At 44.8% G+C, this 19,123-nt stretch overlaps 1 protein-coding gene across 1 annotated transcript in view; it reads right to left on the bottom strand.

Annotated features, from left to right (window-relative positions):
- Positions 1 to 19,123, bottom strand: part of GRIN2D (glutamate ionotropic receptor NMDA type subunit 2D) — a 642,162-nt gene that overhangs the window by 314,525 nt on the left and 308,514 nt on the right. Inside the window, exon 6 of the mRNA XM_040434835.1 lies at positions 1,286 to 1,439. Within this exon, the coding sequence (XP_040290769.1) occupies positions 1,286 to 1,439 (154 nt within the window). The remainder of the gene's footprint in view (positions 1 to 1,285; positions 1,440 to 19,123) is intronic.

Genomic DNA, 19,123 nt, shown 5'->3' with positions numbered 1-19,123 from the left:
TTTTTTACTTCAAATAATTAACACTTTCACAGAAGGTGTAAACTGGCTATTTATGCACACATCATTGACATTTCCGAATGAATGTATGATACACTGATTATGTTGTAAATATCACAGAAACTATTTAATGAATTTTGAATCATGTCTTGTACAAAATGTTCACTTTATTTGAATTATTGGTAATTAATTATGTAATCATGTTGTTACTAAGCACTGTGGGTATTTGGGTATGTGTGTGCACTAAGACATCATTTGCTTGCTTGACAAAGGCCCCATTGAGCTGGGCTGAAACATTGCTAAAGGGGTATTAAAAAGGGTCTGACACCTTTTCTCTACATTGGAGTGCTGCCTCATTATTTTTCATGTGGAATTTATCTGTGGACTTGGCTGCCTGTTGTCCATGAGAGATTGCACAACTCATTAGATGTCTGTTGTGCTGCTGTTGCTCTTTTTTTTTTTCACACACACACACACACATATATATATATATATATATATATATATTCATATATGGAATACTTATTCACTTTATACAGGGAGATATTTCAATAACGGAATTTTAGAGAAGTGCTGATTCAATTCCCTCATATAAAACTGTTAAAAGGGTTTACACCACTATTGTATTTAGGCAGTGTCTGGTATATTAAGTGAACAATTGAAGTGTCTTTGCTACATGTTCAGACTGTGACTTTGAACTTAAAACAAACCTGCAGGTCAGGCATTTTATCTTAGAGCAGGTAGATATGAGGGAGTGAAGATGAACTCTGTGATATATAGGTTTATGTGACTTGGAGAAGAGTTTCTAAATTAAAAGCAGAGTAAATGCTGACATGACTCCTAGTGGAAACAGTAAGAGTCCTAATTGCCCCATCCACGTATAGTGATTGACAGTCTTCTGTGTATACACTGTGATATAGGAAAAGCAGTAGATCACTGAGTTTGGGGGGAAATCAGGACACTCACTGTGTCTCCTAGGAGTCCTATCAGGATTTACTTTACAATTTACTCTAAAATCTTACTTTAAATCACATAAACCTGCAGTATATATCTAATTTTCTCCCCCTCTATCATATTCTGCTATGAGAAAGGACAGCAGAAATCACCTTATTTCTAACCATGATATTAACTTTTAGAACAGATATATGATTGGCAGGTTTAGATATGTTTGATAATTTCAAGGTCCTAGGCGAGAAAAATGGAATATAAGATTGTAAGTAGTTTATTTTGTTTGAAAACCAGTAATCCTTTCACCGGGAAAAGGAAAAATGATGTGTTATGTTATTACCTAAGAATGCTGAAGGGGAGACTGTTCCATTGCTCCTGGACACCATCACACTGATTCCTGTTTCCACAAAGGGAACTGAAAAGTCAATAATTTCTGATCGTTCTTCGTTTATAGTCAGAGAGCCAATGGCCATATCGGCACGTTGGTAAAACACCTGTCAGAATGAAAGAGCAGAAATACAGATGCTGAAAACAGAGACTGAAACATCAGTGTTATATTCAACAAGTTTGCTACAATACATAAATTTACCATTCTGAGGCACTTAGAAGGGAAATGCATTGCTGCCTTTTCCCTTTAAAGAGGTTTTCCAGGATAAAATGTCTTACTTTAAATAAACCCACATCTACACAACTAAATATTCCCTTATAGGCTTTATACTTGTGAAATGGCCTGTTTTCATCCTTTCCCTGGCAGTCACATGATGCATACAGCCTTGTCTGCGCTTGGCATGATGAGGTCACGTTAAAATGGTAGGCGGTGCATTGCTGGTTAGGCTGTGGCCTGTCGACAGAATATGATTAGAGATGAGCAAATTGTTCTGTTCGTTGAATTTTATTCGAAAAGATTTGGTTCGATCTAAATTTATTTGTGGCGAATCGCATAAAAAAACTGCAATTTCCTGGCTGCAGAGAGCCTTTATAATGGTGTAGAACACTGTGCCTTGCAGTAACACTCATAGGGAGTCTGCTGTGGTAGTGAATCAATACTGTGAGTCCGTATGACATGCTGATGACAGGCTTCGCTCTTAGAATCACTGCACACTTCACTTATTTGGGCAGTTACTGGCCAAAACTGACCAAATAACTCAAGTGTGAACTCAGCCTTACAGGTCAATGTTAGCATCAAGAAGAAGCACACTCCTTTAACACAGTCGGCTGCTGATTCCACATAGATATTTACAGAACCTGTTCTATTAAACACTTATACAAGTAGAACCCCCCGACTGTCACGGTGAGGGAAGGGAAGCAAACCAAACACAACAAAATTAAACAAAACAGCAGGCTAGGCCCCACAGCTAGGGAACAGGGAATGGTCACCTCCTGATAATCCTTGATCCTTTCCCTGACTGCTACCAACATGAACAAATCTCAATGGCAGAAGTGTTCATGCACACCAACCTAAGCCCTGCTGCAACTGACACAAACCCTCAGCTAGGGAGCAGGCGAAAAGACAACTGGTTCCCTGCACAAGATGAAGGAACCAGAGTCTACCTAAGGCCTAGCCAGTACAATCAAAAGAAGGGAAGGAAGGAGAACTTAACTGAAGACGAACTGGGAGCAGGAGATCCACCAAACACCAGCAGAGATCTCCAGGAGAAACTATAAACCGCAAGGGCTATAGTGAGAGGCAGGTATAAATAGCATCACTAACTAACTAATGAGCAGAATCCGTAAGGGGGTGGGATCCTGCCCAAAGCCACAACAAAGCAATCTGTCAGATAGATTCACGTGCAGCAAGTCTGACAGATCTTCTTAGATCATTTACAGGGCAGGGCATGACAGTATCCCCCCTCCCTCTACGGGTGAACTCCGGGCACCCAGGATCAACTTTATCCGGGTGTGCCCTGTGAAAGGCATTCACAAGGCGGCTAGCATTGACATTGGTAGCCGGAACTCAAATCCTTTCCTCAGGACCGTATCCCCTCCAATGCATCAGGTACTGAAGTGAACCCCGAAGAACACGCAAGTTGAGTATTTTGGAGATCTGAAACTCCAGATTACCATCTATCAAGACAGGAGGAGGAGGCAAAGGAGATGGTTCAGCAGGTTCAATATACTTCTTCAACAAGGACCTGTGAAACACATTATGGATATTCCAGGCCTGCGGACGTTACAGACGAAACGCCACCGGATTAATAATGGCTGAGCTTTTGTAAGGACCAATAAATCTTGGGCCCAACTTCCAAGAGGGTACTTTCAACTTAATGTTCTTAGTGGACAACCACACCAAATCACCCACACACAGGTTCGGACCAGTGATACGTCTCTTGTCAGCCATCCTTCTATATCTTTCGCCCATCTTTTTCAAATTAACCAGAATCTTCCGCCAGATAGAAGACAACGAAGAAGAGAATCTCTCCTCTTCAGGTATACCAGAAGATTCAGTCCCAGAAAAAGTACCAAACTGAGGGTGAAAACCATATGCGCCAAAAAATGGTGACTTATCAGTTGACTCCTGTCTACGGTTATTCAAGGCAAACTCAGCCAAGGACAAAAACAAAGACCATTCTTCCTGATTCTCAGCGACAAATCAGCTCAAATAAGTCTCCAGGTTCTGATTAGTGTGCTCAGTTTGTCTATTCGACTGAGGATGGAAAGCCAACTGAATACCCAGACGAGTACAAAACACCTTCCAAAACCTGGAGACAAATTGCGTCCCCTAGCAGACACCACATCAGAGGGGATGCCGTGTAATTTCAAGATGTTATCAATAAACACCTGAGCGAGAGTTTTAGCATTGGGCAAACCTGATAATGGTACAAAGTGAGCCATCTTACTGAAGCGGTACACCACCACCAAAATCACACTTTCCCAGAGAAACTTGGTAAATCAGTGATGAAGTCCATGGACAAATGCGTCCAAGGACGAGATGGAATGGACAAAGGAAGAAGAGATCCTGATGGATGAGTGTGAGCCACCTTAGCGCGTGCACAGGTCTCACAAGCTGCTACATAGCCCTCAACACATTTACGCAAACCTGGCCACCAGAATCTCTGGGAAATAAGATCCACCATGGATCTGCTCCCAGGGTGTCCCGCAAGGATAGTATCATAATGTTCCTTGAACACCTTGTGTTTCAGTTCAGAAGGAACAAATAACTTCCCTGGAGGACAAGAATCAGGTGCCTCACCTTGAGCCCCCAACACTTCCGCCTCCAGCTCGGGATAAAGAGCGGATACCACCACCCCATCAGCCAAAATCGGAGCGGGATCCTCCGAATCCCCCCACTCCAGGAAAGCTACGTGACAGAGCATCCGCTTTGACGTTTTTGATCCCAGGACGATAAGTGACCACAAAATTAAACCTGGTAAAGAACAATGACCATCTGGCCTGCCTAGGGTTCAGACTAGAGGTGGGACGAATACAATTTTTTACGAATCCGAATCGGTTCTCAAATATATTGAATCTTTCGAATCTCGAATCCTACGAATCCTGTACATGCTGTAGTTTCAAGAGACTGAAATACGGACTTGCTATGAGACGTAAAGCAGTTCAGTGAGTGCAATGAGAAACATAGGAGAACACAGAGTTGCGCACACAACTTACCCCGGAGCTCACAAACACATCTCTGCAGTGCAGCAGCCAGCAGATAAGGCGCTAGCAGATAAGACTACGGAAGCCGCCTGAGAACCAACAACCTCAAGGATGGCGACTTAAGACGCTCAAACCGCGTCAGTTTGTCTGAACCTCCTCCTCCTCCTTCCTCTTTTGTGGGTGGAGAAAAAAAACTTGGCAGGAGAGCTGTGCAAACAAGTTCAGAGAGTGTCACCCGCTGCCCGGGCATGGCAGAGACGGCCGCCCGGAACCCAAGGTGAATTTGCTCCTCAGGCTGCTGTTATGCGGTGCTTGCTTAGGGTTTTACTAGGGAAAGTTCACGGGTAGGAAAATAGCAGGCGTCTTGGGAGGCGCGGGGACTTGACGTCGCGGGGGGATTTGTCGGATTAGAATTTCATAAATTACGTCGGGATTCGAGTCCATAAATCTCACGAATCCAGCAAAATTCGAGGGATTCGTGGATTCGACTGATTCGTTGTTCCAGGTCTAGTTCAGACGCTTTGCTGATTGCAGGTAAGCCAGATTCTTATGGTCAGTAATTACCGTAATCTAATGAATGCTCCTTCTAGCCAATGACGCCATTCCTCAACGGCCAATTTGATGGCCAACAACTCTCTATTCCCAACATCATAATTTCTTTTGGCGGAAGAGAGTTTCTTAGAGAATAAAGCACACGGACGGCATTTGCTAGGAGAGGGACCCTGCGACAAAACTGCTCTGACTCCCACTTCTGACTTGTCCACCTCCACAATGAAGGGTTGAGACACATTTGGTTGCATCAGAATGGGAGCGGAAGCAAAGCAATCCTTAATTGCCGAAAAATCCTGTAATGCCTCTTCTGTCCTAGTCATATTGGTCAATAGTTTGACAATAGTGGAATAATTCAGGATGAACTTCCTGTAGTAATTATTAAATCCTAAAAACTGCATCAGAGCTTTCTGATTCTCCGGCCGATCCCATTCTAGTACCACACGGACCTTTTCGGGATCTATGCGAAAACCTGAGGCAGAAAGTAAGTAACCCAGAAACTGCAGTTCCTGAACAGCAAACACACATTTTTCCAACTTAGCATACAATTTAGGGTCCATTCATACGTCCGTGTGTGTTTTGCGGATCCACGAATCCGCGGATCTGCAAAAACAAGGACATCGGCGATGTGCGTTTCACATTTTGCGGACCGCACATCGCCGGCACTTAATAGAAAATGCCTATTCTTGTCTGCAATTGCTATTTTTTTCGGGAACGGAATTGCGGACCCGGAAGTGCGGATCCGGAATTCCGGATCCGGGCAGCACATTGTGCTGCCCCATAAAAATGAATGGGTCTGCAATAACTAAGGATTTCGGGAGGCCAGAGCTCCTTAGTTACTTGCAATATAATGGAAAACTGCAGCACTCCAATATCTTAGAAATTATCTCCTTTATTTCACCGAGACAGCAACGTTTCGACCTGTTAGGTCTTTATCAAGCTCAGAAATACACAACACTTGTGAACATAGAGCAGGAAACCCTGTGAACAGGCTTGTGGGATCAGTTTCCAGAGAGGAAAGACTATGTATGCCTTACACTGGACATTCTATGGAGATATGGACTGAAATAAATAATTAAGATAAGTAATATTCTAATAGTGCTGATACTGGGTACCCCACGTGCCTCGGAAAGGGGGTTAATTTGAGACCTAGGTGATACTTAGGGGTGCATAATAGAATGATCATTGTGGAGATAAGCTAGGGGCTGGGCATGACATTTAGAGCCCAATGAGAGAGACATATGTGGATAGAGTGCAGTATGGGCAGTGGGTTTCTATAACTGGAAAGTGACCTAACCCTAATAGGGAAAATGGAACATAATAATACTCCTTGGGAAAGGAGAAATAGGCACAGTAAGGTGGATAACTATGACCGGAGGTTACTAACCGGCATAGGGTATCCAGCCTAAAAATGATAAGCCCATAATGAATGACTGAGATTTTGTCTCAATAAAGAACCCCGTAAGCTATTAGAATGGTGGCATCCGTATATGCACTTATGCGTATATCCAGAAGGGAATTGCCCCAGGGTTTATGCAGTTGTGCATAGGATGCAACAATAAATATTGATGTGGCCTTTGAGTGAGAAAGATGCTTGGGTCTTAGCCCCGCCAGGAGGTATGTGATCTGCAAACCAACGGTCTACCGAGGGGATTATACAGTATCAGCACAAAATTTTTACAATCAGTAAAAGAGAAAAAATTCGCACAGATATGCTTCTTAATGAGGATATCAATAATGCGAAAATATAATTGAAGACTGTCCGATGTCAGGATAGGATGTTTGGTAACTAAGGAGCCGCTATGCAGAGAAGCTTCTTCCGGTCATGTGATTGTCATGTTAAAATAAGATTGAAGAATGTCCGTTATCAGGATAAGATGTACAGTAACTAAGGAGCCGCTTTGCGGTGACGTTTCCTCCGGTCATGTGATCAAGTCATGTGATTTACGTGACCGGAGTGGTTGGAAATAGAGAACGATTGCACAGGATGGCGTGAGTTAGTTGAGAAGGCAGACGTCAATGATGATATAGCGGCACATGCACAGTTTGAAGAAGAAGACGCCAGACATACCAAGCGAGGTGTAAGAGTAAAGTGTGCATTATATCCTCTATGGACGGATCCCACAGCCTGGGTAGGTGGTAAGAAATAGAGTGAGACATTATTTTGGATACAGGAGATGTCTGAGTGATGTGGATAACAAAATATACGTTTTTTAACATGAAGGGGGCGGTATTATTCCATTTAGGTGGAGTTAAGATTGACCAATTGTTGGAATTTGGTTACTATATACAGTTGCAAGAAAAAGTATGTGAACCCTTTGGAATGATATGGATTTCTGCACAAATTGGTCATAAAATGTGATCTGATCTTCATCTAAGTCACAACAATAGACAATCACAGTCTGCTTAAACTAATGACACACAAAGAATTAAATGTTACCAAGTTTTTATTGAACACACCATGTAATTATTCACAGTGCAGGTGGAAAAAGTATGTGAACCCTTTGACTCCAATATCATCTCATTGATTGGACTCCAGTTGGCTGACACCTCACTCCAATTAGATCTTGGAGATGTCATTAGTCTAGGGGTTCACATACTTTTTCCACCTGCACTGTGAATGTTTACATGGTGTGTTCAATAAAAACATGGTAACATTTAATTCTTTGTGTGTTATTAGTTTAAGCAGACTGTGATTGTCTATTGTTGTGACTTAGATGAAGATCAGATCACATTTTATGACCAATTTGTGCAGAAATCCATATTATTCCAAAGGGTTCACATACTTTTTCTTTCAACTGTATGTTCACAAGTGTTGTGTATTTCTAAACTTCCCTGATTCTTATCAGATTATAAGCTCCTCTTAAATTCAACTTAGGCTACTTTCACACCAGATTCAATTCCCGGAAATCTAGGCACGGTCTCAGGGACCCGTCCTTTTTTTTTTTTTTTACAAAAAAGAAGCCCGCTGCCATAGGTAATTTAGATGGTCTAATATGTCCTTTTGTTAAACTCTCAGCAATATACTCCCGCATAGTTACTCTTTCAGGTTGGGAAAGAATATATAACTGAGATTTTGGCAAGTTATCTCCGGGAATAAGATTAATCGGACTATCATACTCTCGGTGGGGGGGCAACTCCTGATCTTCACCCTCCGCAAATATGTCCGAAAAATCTGAAAGAAACGGAGGTAACACCTTAGTGGATACCCCAGAAATAGATGCGCTGAGACAGTTGTCTATACAAAAATCACTCCAATTACTGATTTGTCTAGTTTGCCAATCAATGGTAGGGTTATGTTTGGTTAACCACAATGTAGTTAATCCGTCTGTTAGTTAGGTGCACATCATATTCCCATTTATTGCGTGAAGTACCCCTGCACTGCATATGTGACAGGGAAATTGATATAGTTAATCCATCTCTTAGTTAGGCGCACGTTATATACAGGTGAAACTCGAAAAATTTGAATATCGTGCAAAAGTCCATTTATTTCAGTAATGCAAATTAAAAGGAATTGCATTAATGCAGCTTAACCCCTTCACGACTGCAATCTGTTTATATACGTGCTATTTGCGTGCGCTGAAAAGCTTCTGCCCCTGCCCTGCTGCTGTCACGGACAGCATACAGTGCAGTAATGCCGGCAAGGGACCAATCAGAGTGGTCCCTTGCCGGCAATCGATCCGATTGGTTAGTCTGTGCAGACTAACCAATCGGATTGCGGCAGTGTTAAAATCCCTGTTTCAGGCTCTGAGCTGCACTCTGCAGATCAGAGTCTGAAATCAGGTAGTGTCCTGAAGCCCCCCGATCTGTGCACCCTGATCTGTGCCCCCTTTCTGTGCGCCTCCAAACCCCCACCACCACCATGAGCCCTGCCTCTGCCTGCCCCTGATGCACCGTGAGCCCTGCCTCTGCCTGCCCCTGATGCACCGTGAGCCCTGCCTCTGCCTGCCCCTGATGCGGTCCCCCTGCTGTTTTTGTTGGCGGCGGCTCCATTCTTGAGCCGCCGCCATCAGCAGCGAGTGTCAGCTCTATGCTGACACTCTGCTGTAACCCCTTAGATGCCGCAGCAGCGGCATCCATGGGGTTAATAGAGGGTGGGGGCTCCCTCTCTCCACCATCGGGGCTTCTGCACTGCGATTGCAGCGCCCGATGGTTGCCATGGCAACCGTATGCTTTGCAAAGGCGTAGCCACCTACAGGAAATCTGGTAGTATTATACTTTGCAAAGTATAGTACAATCATCAGCCCCACTGGATCTTCAAGATCCAAGAGGGAACTGATAAAAAAAAAGAGAAAATAATAAAAGTAGAAATAAATAAAAATGTTAATTAAAAAAATAAATTGCCTTTTCCTATATAAAAAAAAACACATATTAGGTATCACCGCGTTCGTAACGACCGTCTCTATAAATATAAAACAAAAAGTGCAACACCAAGTGATAAAATAGGCGTATACACCCCAAAATAGTACCAATCAAACTGTCACCTCATCCCGCAAAAAATGATACCCTATTTAAGACAATCGCCCAAAAAATAAAAAATCTATGGCTCTCAGACTATGGAGACACTAAAACATAATTTTATTGGTTTCAGAAATGCTATTATTGTGTAAAACTTAAATAAATAAGAAAAAGTATACATATTGGGTATTGCCACATCCGTAACGATCTGCTCTATAAAAATGTCACATGACGTAACCCCTCAGATGAACGCTGTAAAAATAAATAAATAAAAACTGTTCCAAAACAGCCAATTTTTTGGTCACCTTGCCCCATAAAGGGTAATAATGAATGATCAAAAAATCATATGTACCCAAAAATGGTACTAACAAAAACCTCGACTCTTTCTGCAAAAATCAAGCCCCTGCACAAGACGATCGGCAGAAAAATAAAAAACATATGGCGTTCAGAAAATGGACACACAAAAACATAATTTATTTTTCAAAAATGCTTTATTATGTAAAACTGAAACAAACAAACAAAGTAGACATATTTGATATCACTGCATCCGTAACAACCTGCTCTATAAAAATAGCACATGATCTACCCTGTCAGATGAATGTTGTAAAAAATTTAAAATAACAAAACGGTGCCAAAACAGCAATTTTTTGGTTACCTTGCCTCACAAAAAACGTAATATAGAGCAATAAAAAATCATATGTACCCCAAAATAGTACCAATAAAACTGACACCGTATCCCCTAGTTTCCAAAATGGGGTCACTTTTTGGGATTTTTTACTGTAAGGGTGCATCAGGGGGCTTTAAATGGGACACGGCATCTAAAAACCAGTCCAGAAAAATCTGCTTTCCAAAAACCATGCAGCAGTCCTTTCCTTCTGCTCCCTGCCGTGTGCCCTTACATGAGTTTACGACCACATGTGGGGTGTTTCTGTAAACCGCAGAATCAGGGTAATAAATATTGAGTTTTGTTTGGCTGTTAACCCTCAATGTGTTAAAGAAAAAAATGTAATGAAATAGAAAATCGGCCAAAAAAGTGAAATTTAGAAATTTCATCTCCATTTTTCTTTAATTCTTGTGGAACACCTAAAGGGTTAACAAAGTTTGTAAAATCAGTTTTGAGTAACTTCATGGGTGTAGTTTCTACAATGGGGTCATTTATGGGGGTATCCACTATTTAAGTCCCACAAAGTGACTTCAGACCTGAACTTTCCTTAAAAAGTGGGTTTTGGAAATTTTCTTAAAAATTTTAAGAATTGCTTCTAAACTTCTAAGCCTTGTAAAGTCCTAAAAAAATAAAATGACATTTCCAAAATGATGCAAACATAAAGTATACATATGGGGAATATTAAGTAATAAATATTTTTTGAGGTATCACTTTCTGTTTTAGAAGCAGAGAAATTGAAATTTTAAAAATTGCGAAATTTATTTATTTTTTTGTAAATTTGGGATTTTTCATAAATAAAGGTGAAATATATTGACTCAAATTTGTCATGAAGTACAATGTGTCATGAGAAAACAGTCTCAGAATGGCTTGGATAAATAAAAGTGTTCCAAAGCTATTACCACATAAAGTGACGCATGTCAGATTTGTAAATTTGGACCTGGACACTGGGGCATCAATGACCTTTGGTCATGAAAGGGTTAAAATTCGAATTTTGTGAAAAGGTTCAATATTCTAGGCTCAAAGTGTCACACCCTAGTCAGCTAATTAATCCATACCCCCTGAGCAAAGGGTACCTCAAAATTGTGACTTTGGGGTTTCATAAGCTGTAAGCCATAATCATCCAAATTTCAACAAATAAAGGCTTGAAATATCTCCTGTTGCAAGGAGATTACGTGGTCGACCTGTGCCAGCTATACGCCAAAATGAAACACCTTCCTCAGGTGCACGTAGGTGACAGAACGTTCAGCGTTAATTTGTAGGCCCCAATACCGGTGTACGAATGGTGAGGCCAGAACAAGTAGATGCGGTAGTAGATTGGGTGGCTAACAGTGCCTCCAGTTCCTTCACATTGTCTCCCAACCGGTCCCCTGCTGAAAGTGCAGAATTGGCACCTGCAGCCTATGGGCATCTGTCTTTCACCTCACCCCCTTGCAAATCAGCCAAGCAGTCTGAGCCCCAAGTCATGCAGCAGTCTCTTATGCTTTTTAATGACTCTGCTGGCAGGGCTTCCAAAGGCTGTCCACATAGCCCTGCTCCAGAAGTGGAAGAGATTGAGTGCACTGATGCCCAACCACTTATGTTTCAGGATGTGGACATGGGAGGACCACCGCAGCACATCTATCATGTTGACTGAACACAGGTGCCAACTGCGGCGGTTTTCTGCAGTGTGCAGACCGGCAAGGAGGGCATGGGTGAAGAGTGGGTGGAAGATACTGTGGAGGATGATGAGGTCCTAGACCCCACTTGGCCTAGACCCCACATGGAATCAAGGTCATGCGAGTGACGCGTGCATTTCGGAGAAAGAGGTGGTGGTCACACAGCACCAGCCGCACAGCAAAAGAGGGAGCAGTGTGCAAAAACAGAGTGGCCGTCCCCTAGCCAGTAAACCTGCTACTGCCCACTGCACCCAAGGGACTGAGCACACCAAAGCCAGCTCCAAGGAGTTCCCTGATGTGGCAGTTCTTCAGACAATGTGCTGACGACAAAACGCGAGTGGTTTGCACACTGTGCAATCAGAGCCTTAAGCGAGGCATAAATGTTCTAAATCTGAGCACCACCTGCATGACCAGGCATCTAAATGCAAAGCACGAGCTGCAGTGAAGTAAACACCTCAAAAACCACGAAAGATCTCAGGCTCCTCCTGGTTCCTCTTCTGCTAAAGTCTCTGTCTCTTCCTCCCCCTCTGGAGTGACAGTGGCACCTGCCACCCCGCAAACAGAGGATGTGGCAGCAAAGCCACCATGTCCTTCACCATCACCAAGCATCTTCACAATGTCCCATAGAAGCGTTCAGCTGTCCATTTCACAAACACTGGAGAGAAAAAGGAAGTACCCCTCTACCTACCTGTGATCCCTGGCCCTGAATGCCAGAATTTCAAAATTCCTGGCCTTTAAAATGCTGTCATTCCGTCTGGTGGAGATGGAGACTTTTAAAAAACTTATGGCAGTGGCTTTCCCACAGTACGTGGTTCCCAGCCACCACTACTTTTCCAGGCGAGTCATCCCCGCCCTGCACAACCAAGTGGCGGACAAATTAGGTGTGCACTGCGCAACATCATCTGTGGCAAGGTCCACATAACCACCGATACGTGGACCAGCAAGCATGGGCAGGGACGTTATATCTCCCTAACTGCACACTGGGTAAATGCAGTGGCTGCTGGGCCTGAGGCGGATAGCAGTTTGGCACATGTCCTTCCACCATCGAGGATTGCAGGACGTTTATCTTTGCCTCCTGTTGCCTCCTCTTCATTCTCCGCTTCCTCCTCTACCGCCTCCTCATCTGGTCAGCGTAACACCTTCACCACCAACTTCAGCACAGCCAGGGGTAAATGACAGCAGGCTGTTTTGAAACTCATCTGTTTGGACCGCGCAAACACACCGCGCAGGAACTGTGGACGGGCATGGAACAACAGACCGATGAGTGGTTGGTGCCACTGAGCCTCAAGCCCGGCCTGGTGGTGTGCGATAATGGGCAAAATCTCGTAGCAGCTCTGGGCCTAGCCGGTTTGACGCACATCCCTTGCCTGGCGCATGTGCTGAATTTGGTGGTGCAGAGGCTCCTGAAAAATTACCCCGACATGTCAGAGCTGCTGCAGAAAGTGCGGTCCGTCTGTGCACACTTTCGGCGTTCTTACCCTGCTGCTGCTCGCCTGTCTGCGCTACAGCGTCACTTCACCACCAACGAGTGGGCCTCCATGCGGGACGTGTGTTGCGCTGTTTTGACTACTCCGCCAACATGGCCAGTGCCAATGATGTAGTCCTCAGCGTTACTATCCCACTTCTATTTGTCCTTGAAAAAACTCTTCGGGCGATGATGGAAGAGGATGTGGCACAGGAGGAAGAGGAGGATGAGGAGGGATCATTTCCATGGTTATCAGGCCAGTGGCTCGGAGGGTGGGTTCCTGCACCAACAGAGGCCAGGTACACAATTGTTCAGCCACAGCACAGTTCTGGAGGATGAGGAGGAGGAACCGTGTTCACAGTAGGGTGGCACCCAAAGCAGCTCATGGGCATCACTGGAGCATGGCTGGAGGAATACAGAGGACACAGACGATACACCTCCCACAGAGGACAGCTTTTTGTTGCCTCTGGGCAGCCTGGCACACATGAGCGATTACATGCTGCAGTGCCTGCGCAATGATTGCCGAGTTACCCACATTCTAACCAGTGCTGATTACTGGGTGGCCACCCTGCTGGATCCCCGCTACAAGGACAACATGCCATCCATAATTCCGTCACTGGAGCATGATTGGAAGATGCATGAGTGCAAGTGCACGCTGGTAGACAAGCTGCTGATGGCATTCCCACCTGACATTGGGGGCTCAGTGGAAGCAAAAGGCAAAGGCAGAGGAGAAGGAAGAAGTCGCCAACGCAGCTGGGGCACTGCCAGCACCTCAGAAGGCAGTGTTAGCATGGCCAAAATGTGGAAAAGATTTTTCAGCGCGGCACAACAACCAGCACCACTGATACAGAACGTCTTAGCAGGAGGCAGTATTTCAGCAACATGGTGGAGCAGTATGTGTGCACACGCCTACACGTACTGACTGATGGGTCTGCCCCCTTCAACTTCTGGGTCTCCAAATTGGGCACATGGCCTAAGCTTGCCCTTTACTCCTTGGAGTAATATTATCTGAACGTGTGTTTAGCATGGCAGGGGGCGTTATCACAGACAAGCGCAGCCGTCTGTTCACAGCCAATGTGGACAAGCTCACGTTCATTAAAATGAACCAGGCATGGATCCCTCAGGACTTGTCCGTACCTTGTGCTGAATAGACATGTATACCAGCCTTAACCAGCCATTGTTATACTACAGCGCAATTGCTCATTCTTGTATTTTGGATATTTCACACTCTTTTGGAGTGTACTCTAATTAAAACAGGAAGTAAGATGACATCCAGGTGAGACACAGTCCACCATCTTAACTGAGGGAGAACTTGAGGGCAAGACAATCTGAACTAAACAGACATAGCAGGTGATTCCTGACAACTGTATAGGGGCAGTGTGGGGGAAATTACTGTGCGGAGGCAGTGTGGGGCAAATTACTATATGGGGCAGTGTGGGGCAAATTACTATATGGGGCAGTGTGGGGGAAATTACTGTGTGGGGGCAGTGTGGGGCAAATTACTGTGTGGGGGCAGTGTGGGGCAAATTACTGTGGGGGGGGCATTGTGGGGCAAATTACTGTATGGGGGAAGTGTGGGGGAAATTACTGTATGGGGCAGTTTGGGGGGAATTACTATATGGGGCAGTGTGGGGCAAATTACTGTGTGGGGGCAGTGTGGGGGAAATTACTATATGGGGCAGCGCAGGGGGCATTGCTATTGGGGAGGCACTGTAGGGGAAATTCTATTATTTTTGGGGACACTATACAGGGATTATTACCTGGAGCACAATATAGGGTGTTATTATTATTACTGGGGTAACTCTAGGGGACACTCTAGGGGTCACTCTAGTGGACACTATAGGGACATTTGGGATAATTTATCAAACTGGTGTAAACTAGAACTGGCTTAGCTGCCAATAGCAGCCAATCAGATCTCACCTTTCATTGTTGACAGCTCTTTTGGAAATCCAGTTCTACTTTACACCAGTTTGATAAATGACCCCAATTATGTCTACTGGGTCACTATATTTTCAGCAGTATAGTACCTGGGGCATTGGGGGGCACAACGGGCAAAGTATTGGGGGTGGCAGTCGGATGACACTAATGTGTCTGTGTTACAAACTCTGTAGAGATGAGATGTGTCTGAAAGAATTTGTCATGGTGGTCTAACGGAGGAGAAAAGGAAAGATAAAGTCTACATGACAGATGTCCCTGGATGTAAGAGGTATGTGGTCAAGTATTGGGAAGGCCTTTGAAAGGACCCGCCCCGGGTGCTAAACACCCTAGGCACGCCACTGAACAGCAGAGACCAAGAAAGTACCACAATAGATAAAATGCATAGTCAGTGGGAGATATCCCAGTAATCAGTGCTGCTGTAAAATCCCACGTTTGGACTCATGCACATGACTGTTGTTTGCGAGTGTCCGTATTGTGGATGCGGACCATTCACTTGAATTTGTTTTATTTTTTTGCGGTGCAGACAGATCATGGACCCAAGCTGAATGGGTCTGCGCCAGCCACACGGACGCCGCAATTTGTGTTCCCCAGTGCACTGAACAGGTCGCACATGTTTGTGTGCATAAGCCCTTAGGGAGAATTCACATCAATGTTATTTTTCCATTCTTCTGATCTGTCAGAAGAACAGAAAAAAAAAACAGGATCATGTAAACAAATGGATCCTGTGCATCAGTTATGCACATTTGGTATCCATCTGAGCCATTTCTGGTTGAGATGGAAAAGAAAAGTATGGTATGCAGGACTTTTTTCCATCTCAAAAAGCAGATCTCTGACAAAGGATGTCAAATGTGTATAACTAAAGAACAGAATCCGTTTTTTTTTTTAACAGGATCCTGTTTCCTAGGTTTTTATTTTTAACAGACCTTCTTTTTTACTTGGTGATGTAAATGGCATTGGGCGGCAGTGTCAAACTGAAATCATAAATAAGGCATCCTGCACATGAACGTAGGTGTCCCGTTGCCATTTTGCGGAGCACATATCCGGATCCGCAATACATGGGCACCGTTCCGTGTGCATTCCACATACGGATGCGGACCCATTGACTTGAATGGGTCCGCAAATCTGGAGATGCGGAACGGAAGCACGGAACGGAACACTACAGAAGCACTACGGAGTGCTTCTGTGGGGTTCCGTTCCGTACTTACGTTCCACAAAAAGATAGAACTTGCTCTATCATTTTGCGTAACGGACCGATGCCGACCCATTCAAGTTGAATGGGTCTGGATTAGAGTTGAGCGGACACCTGGATGTTCAGGTTCGGCAGGTTCGGCCGAACTTGAAAAAAAAGTTCGGGTTCAGGACCCGAACTTGACCCCGAAACCGAACCCCATTGAAGTCAATAGGGACCTGAATTTTTGGGCACTAAAATGGCTCTAAAATAGTCCTGGAAAGGCATCAAAATGTGCTTAAGAGCATGGCAACTGTTCTGCAAACAAATGTGGATAGGGAAATGGCTTAAAATAATATAAAATACTGAAAATTTTGAAATAACAATTTGGATCTAGGAGTAGGAGGTTTAAGAGGTGGTGGATGGGTGGATGTGGCGGTGTAGGTTGACGTGACGGTGTAGGTGGAAGCGGCGGTGAAGGAGGAATAGGTAGCCAACACTGAATTGTGTTATTTTTTATTTTTAAATTGGGGTATCCCCCAAAATATTGGGACATATAACAAAATAAAACTAAGAATAAGTGCACTTGAGTACAAGAATGGATGGTTGAGGCTGGTATAAATGTCTATTCTGCACAAGGTACGGACAAGTCCTGTGGGATCCATGCCTGGTTCATTTTAATAAACGTAAGCTTGTCCACATTGGCTGTGGCCTGTGATAATGCTCTCTGCCATGCTAAACACAACGTTCACACTATACACTGGCTGCAGGGCAGGTCAGCACCTCCAAGGCTTTTCCACATTTTGGCCATGCTAACCCTGCCTTCTCAGGTGCTGGTGGTGCCCCAGCTGCATTGGTGACCTCTTCCTCCTCCTCTGCCTTCGCCTTGTGCTTCCACTGTGCCCCCGCTGTCAGGTGGGAATGCCATCAGCAGCGTGCGCTTGTAGTCGCGCATCTTCCGATCAGTAACAGATGTTTTCACTAAATTTAGTTCCCTATCAGCAATGCAGAGCAGGGGTTCATTCATGGCAAAAGGGGATCATGTCACCCAGCAATACAACAGAGGATTTTGAGAGATTTAGGCCCCAGTCACCCAGGCACAGCAAGGGTTCATTCACGGCAAAAGGGGGTTCATGTCACCCAGCAATAGAAAAGAGGATTTTGAGAGATTTAGGCCCCTGTCAGCAATGCAGAGCAGGGGTTCATTCACGGCAAAAGGGGATTCATGTCACCCAGCAATAGAACTGAGGATTTTGAGAGATTTAGGCCCCTGTCAGCAATGCAGAGCAGGGGTTCATTCACGGCAAAAGGGGGATCATGTCACCCAGCAATACAACAGAGGATTTTGAGAGATTTAGGCCCCAGTCACCCAGGCACAGCAAGGGTTCATTCACGGCAAAAGGGGGTTCATGTCACCCAGCAGTAAAATGTGCTTAAGAGAATGGCAACTGCTCTGCAAACAAATGTGGATAGGGAAATAACTTAAAATGAAATAAAATAACTAAAAATTACAAATTATTAACCTGCAACTCAGAGAAGGAGGTGGATATGGAGTCGGTGGAGGTTGAGGAGGCGGTGAATGTGGTGTTGTAGGTGGAGGCAGCAATGGAGGAGGAACAGGTAGCCAACAATGTTTTTTTTTTTTTTTTTATTGGGGTAGGTAGCCCCTTAAAATATTGGGACAAATAAAATAAAATAAAACAAAGAATCATTGCACTTGACTTGAGTACAAGAATGTATGTTTGAGGGTGGAATAAATATCTATTCTGCACAAGGTACAGACAAGTCTAGTGGAATCCAAGCCTGGTTCATTTTAATGAACATGAGCTTGTCCACATTGGCTGTGGACAGGCGGCTGCGTCTGTCTGTAATGACGCCTGCCGTGCTAAATACACGTTCAGAGAGTACACTGGCTGCAGGGCAGGCCAGCACCTCCAAGGCATACAGGGCAAGCTCTGGCCATGTGGACAATTTGGAGACCCAGAAGTTGAATGGGGCAGAACTATCAGTCAGTACGTGTAGTCGTGTGCACAGGTACTGTTCCACCATGTTGTTCAAATGCTGCCTCCTGCTAACACGCTCCATATCAGCAGTTGGGGCCGGTTGTTGCGGCGAGGTGACAAAGCTTTTCCACATGTCGCCCATGCTAACCCTGCCTTCTGAGGTGCTGGTGCTGACACAGCTGCATTGGCAACCTCTTCCTCCTCACCTGCCTTTGCCTTGTGCTTCCACTTGTCCCCCGGCGTCAGGAGTGCGTATACCAGCGTGCGCCTGTAGTCGCGCATCTTCCGATCACGCTCCAGTGAGGGAATTAAGGACGGCACATTGTCTTTGTACTAGGATCCAGCAGGGTGGCCACCCAGTAGTCAGCACACGTTAAAATGTGGGCAACCCTGCAGTCGTTGCGCAGGCACTGCAGCATGTAGTCGCTCATGTGTGCCAGGTTGCCCAGAGGTAAAGGCAAGCTGTCCTCTGTGGGAGGCGTATCGTCTGCGTCCTCCATATCCCGCCAGCCACGCACCAGTGATGGGCCCGAGCTGCGTTGGATACCACCCCGCTGTGAACATCCCCATCCTCCTTCTCATCTTCCTCCTCCTCGTCCTCCAGTAGTGGGCCCTGGCTGGCCAAGTTTGTACCTGGCCTCTGCTGTTGCAAAAATCCTCTTTCTGAGCCACTTCTAAAAGACT

This window comes from Bufo bufo, chromosome 1 (genome assembly GCF_905171765.1).
Source record: "Bufo bufo chromosome 1, aBufBuf1.1, whole genome shotgun sequence".
Classification (NCBI taxonomy): domain Eukaryota; kingdom Metazoa; phylum Chordata; class Amphibia; order Anura; family Bufonidae; genus Bufo; species Bufo bufo.
This window is presented reverse-complemented; position numbering and strand designations above follow the sequence as displayed.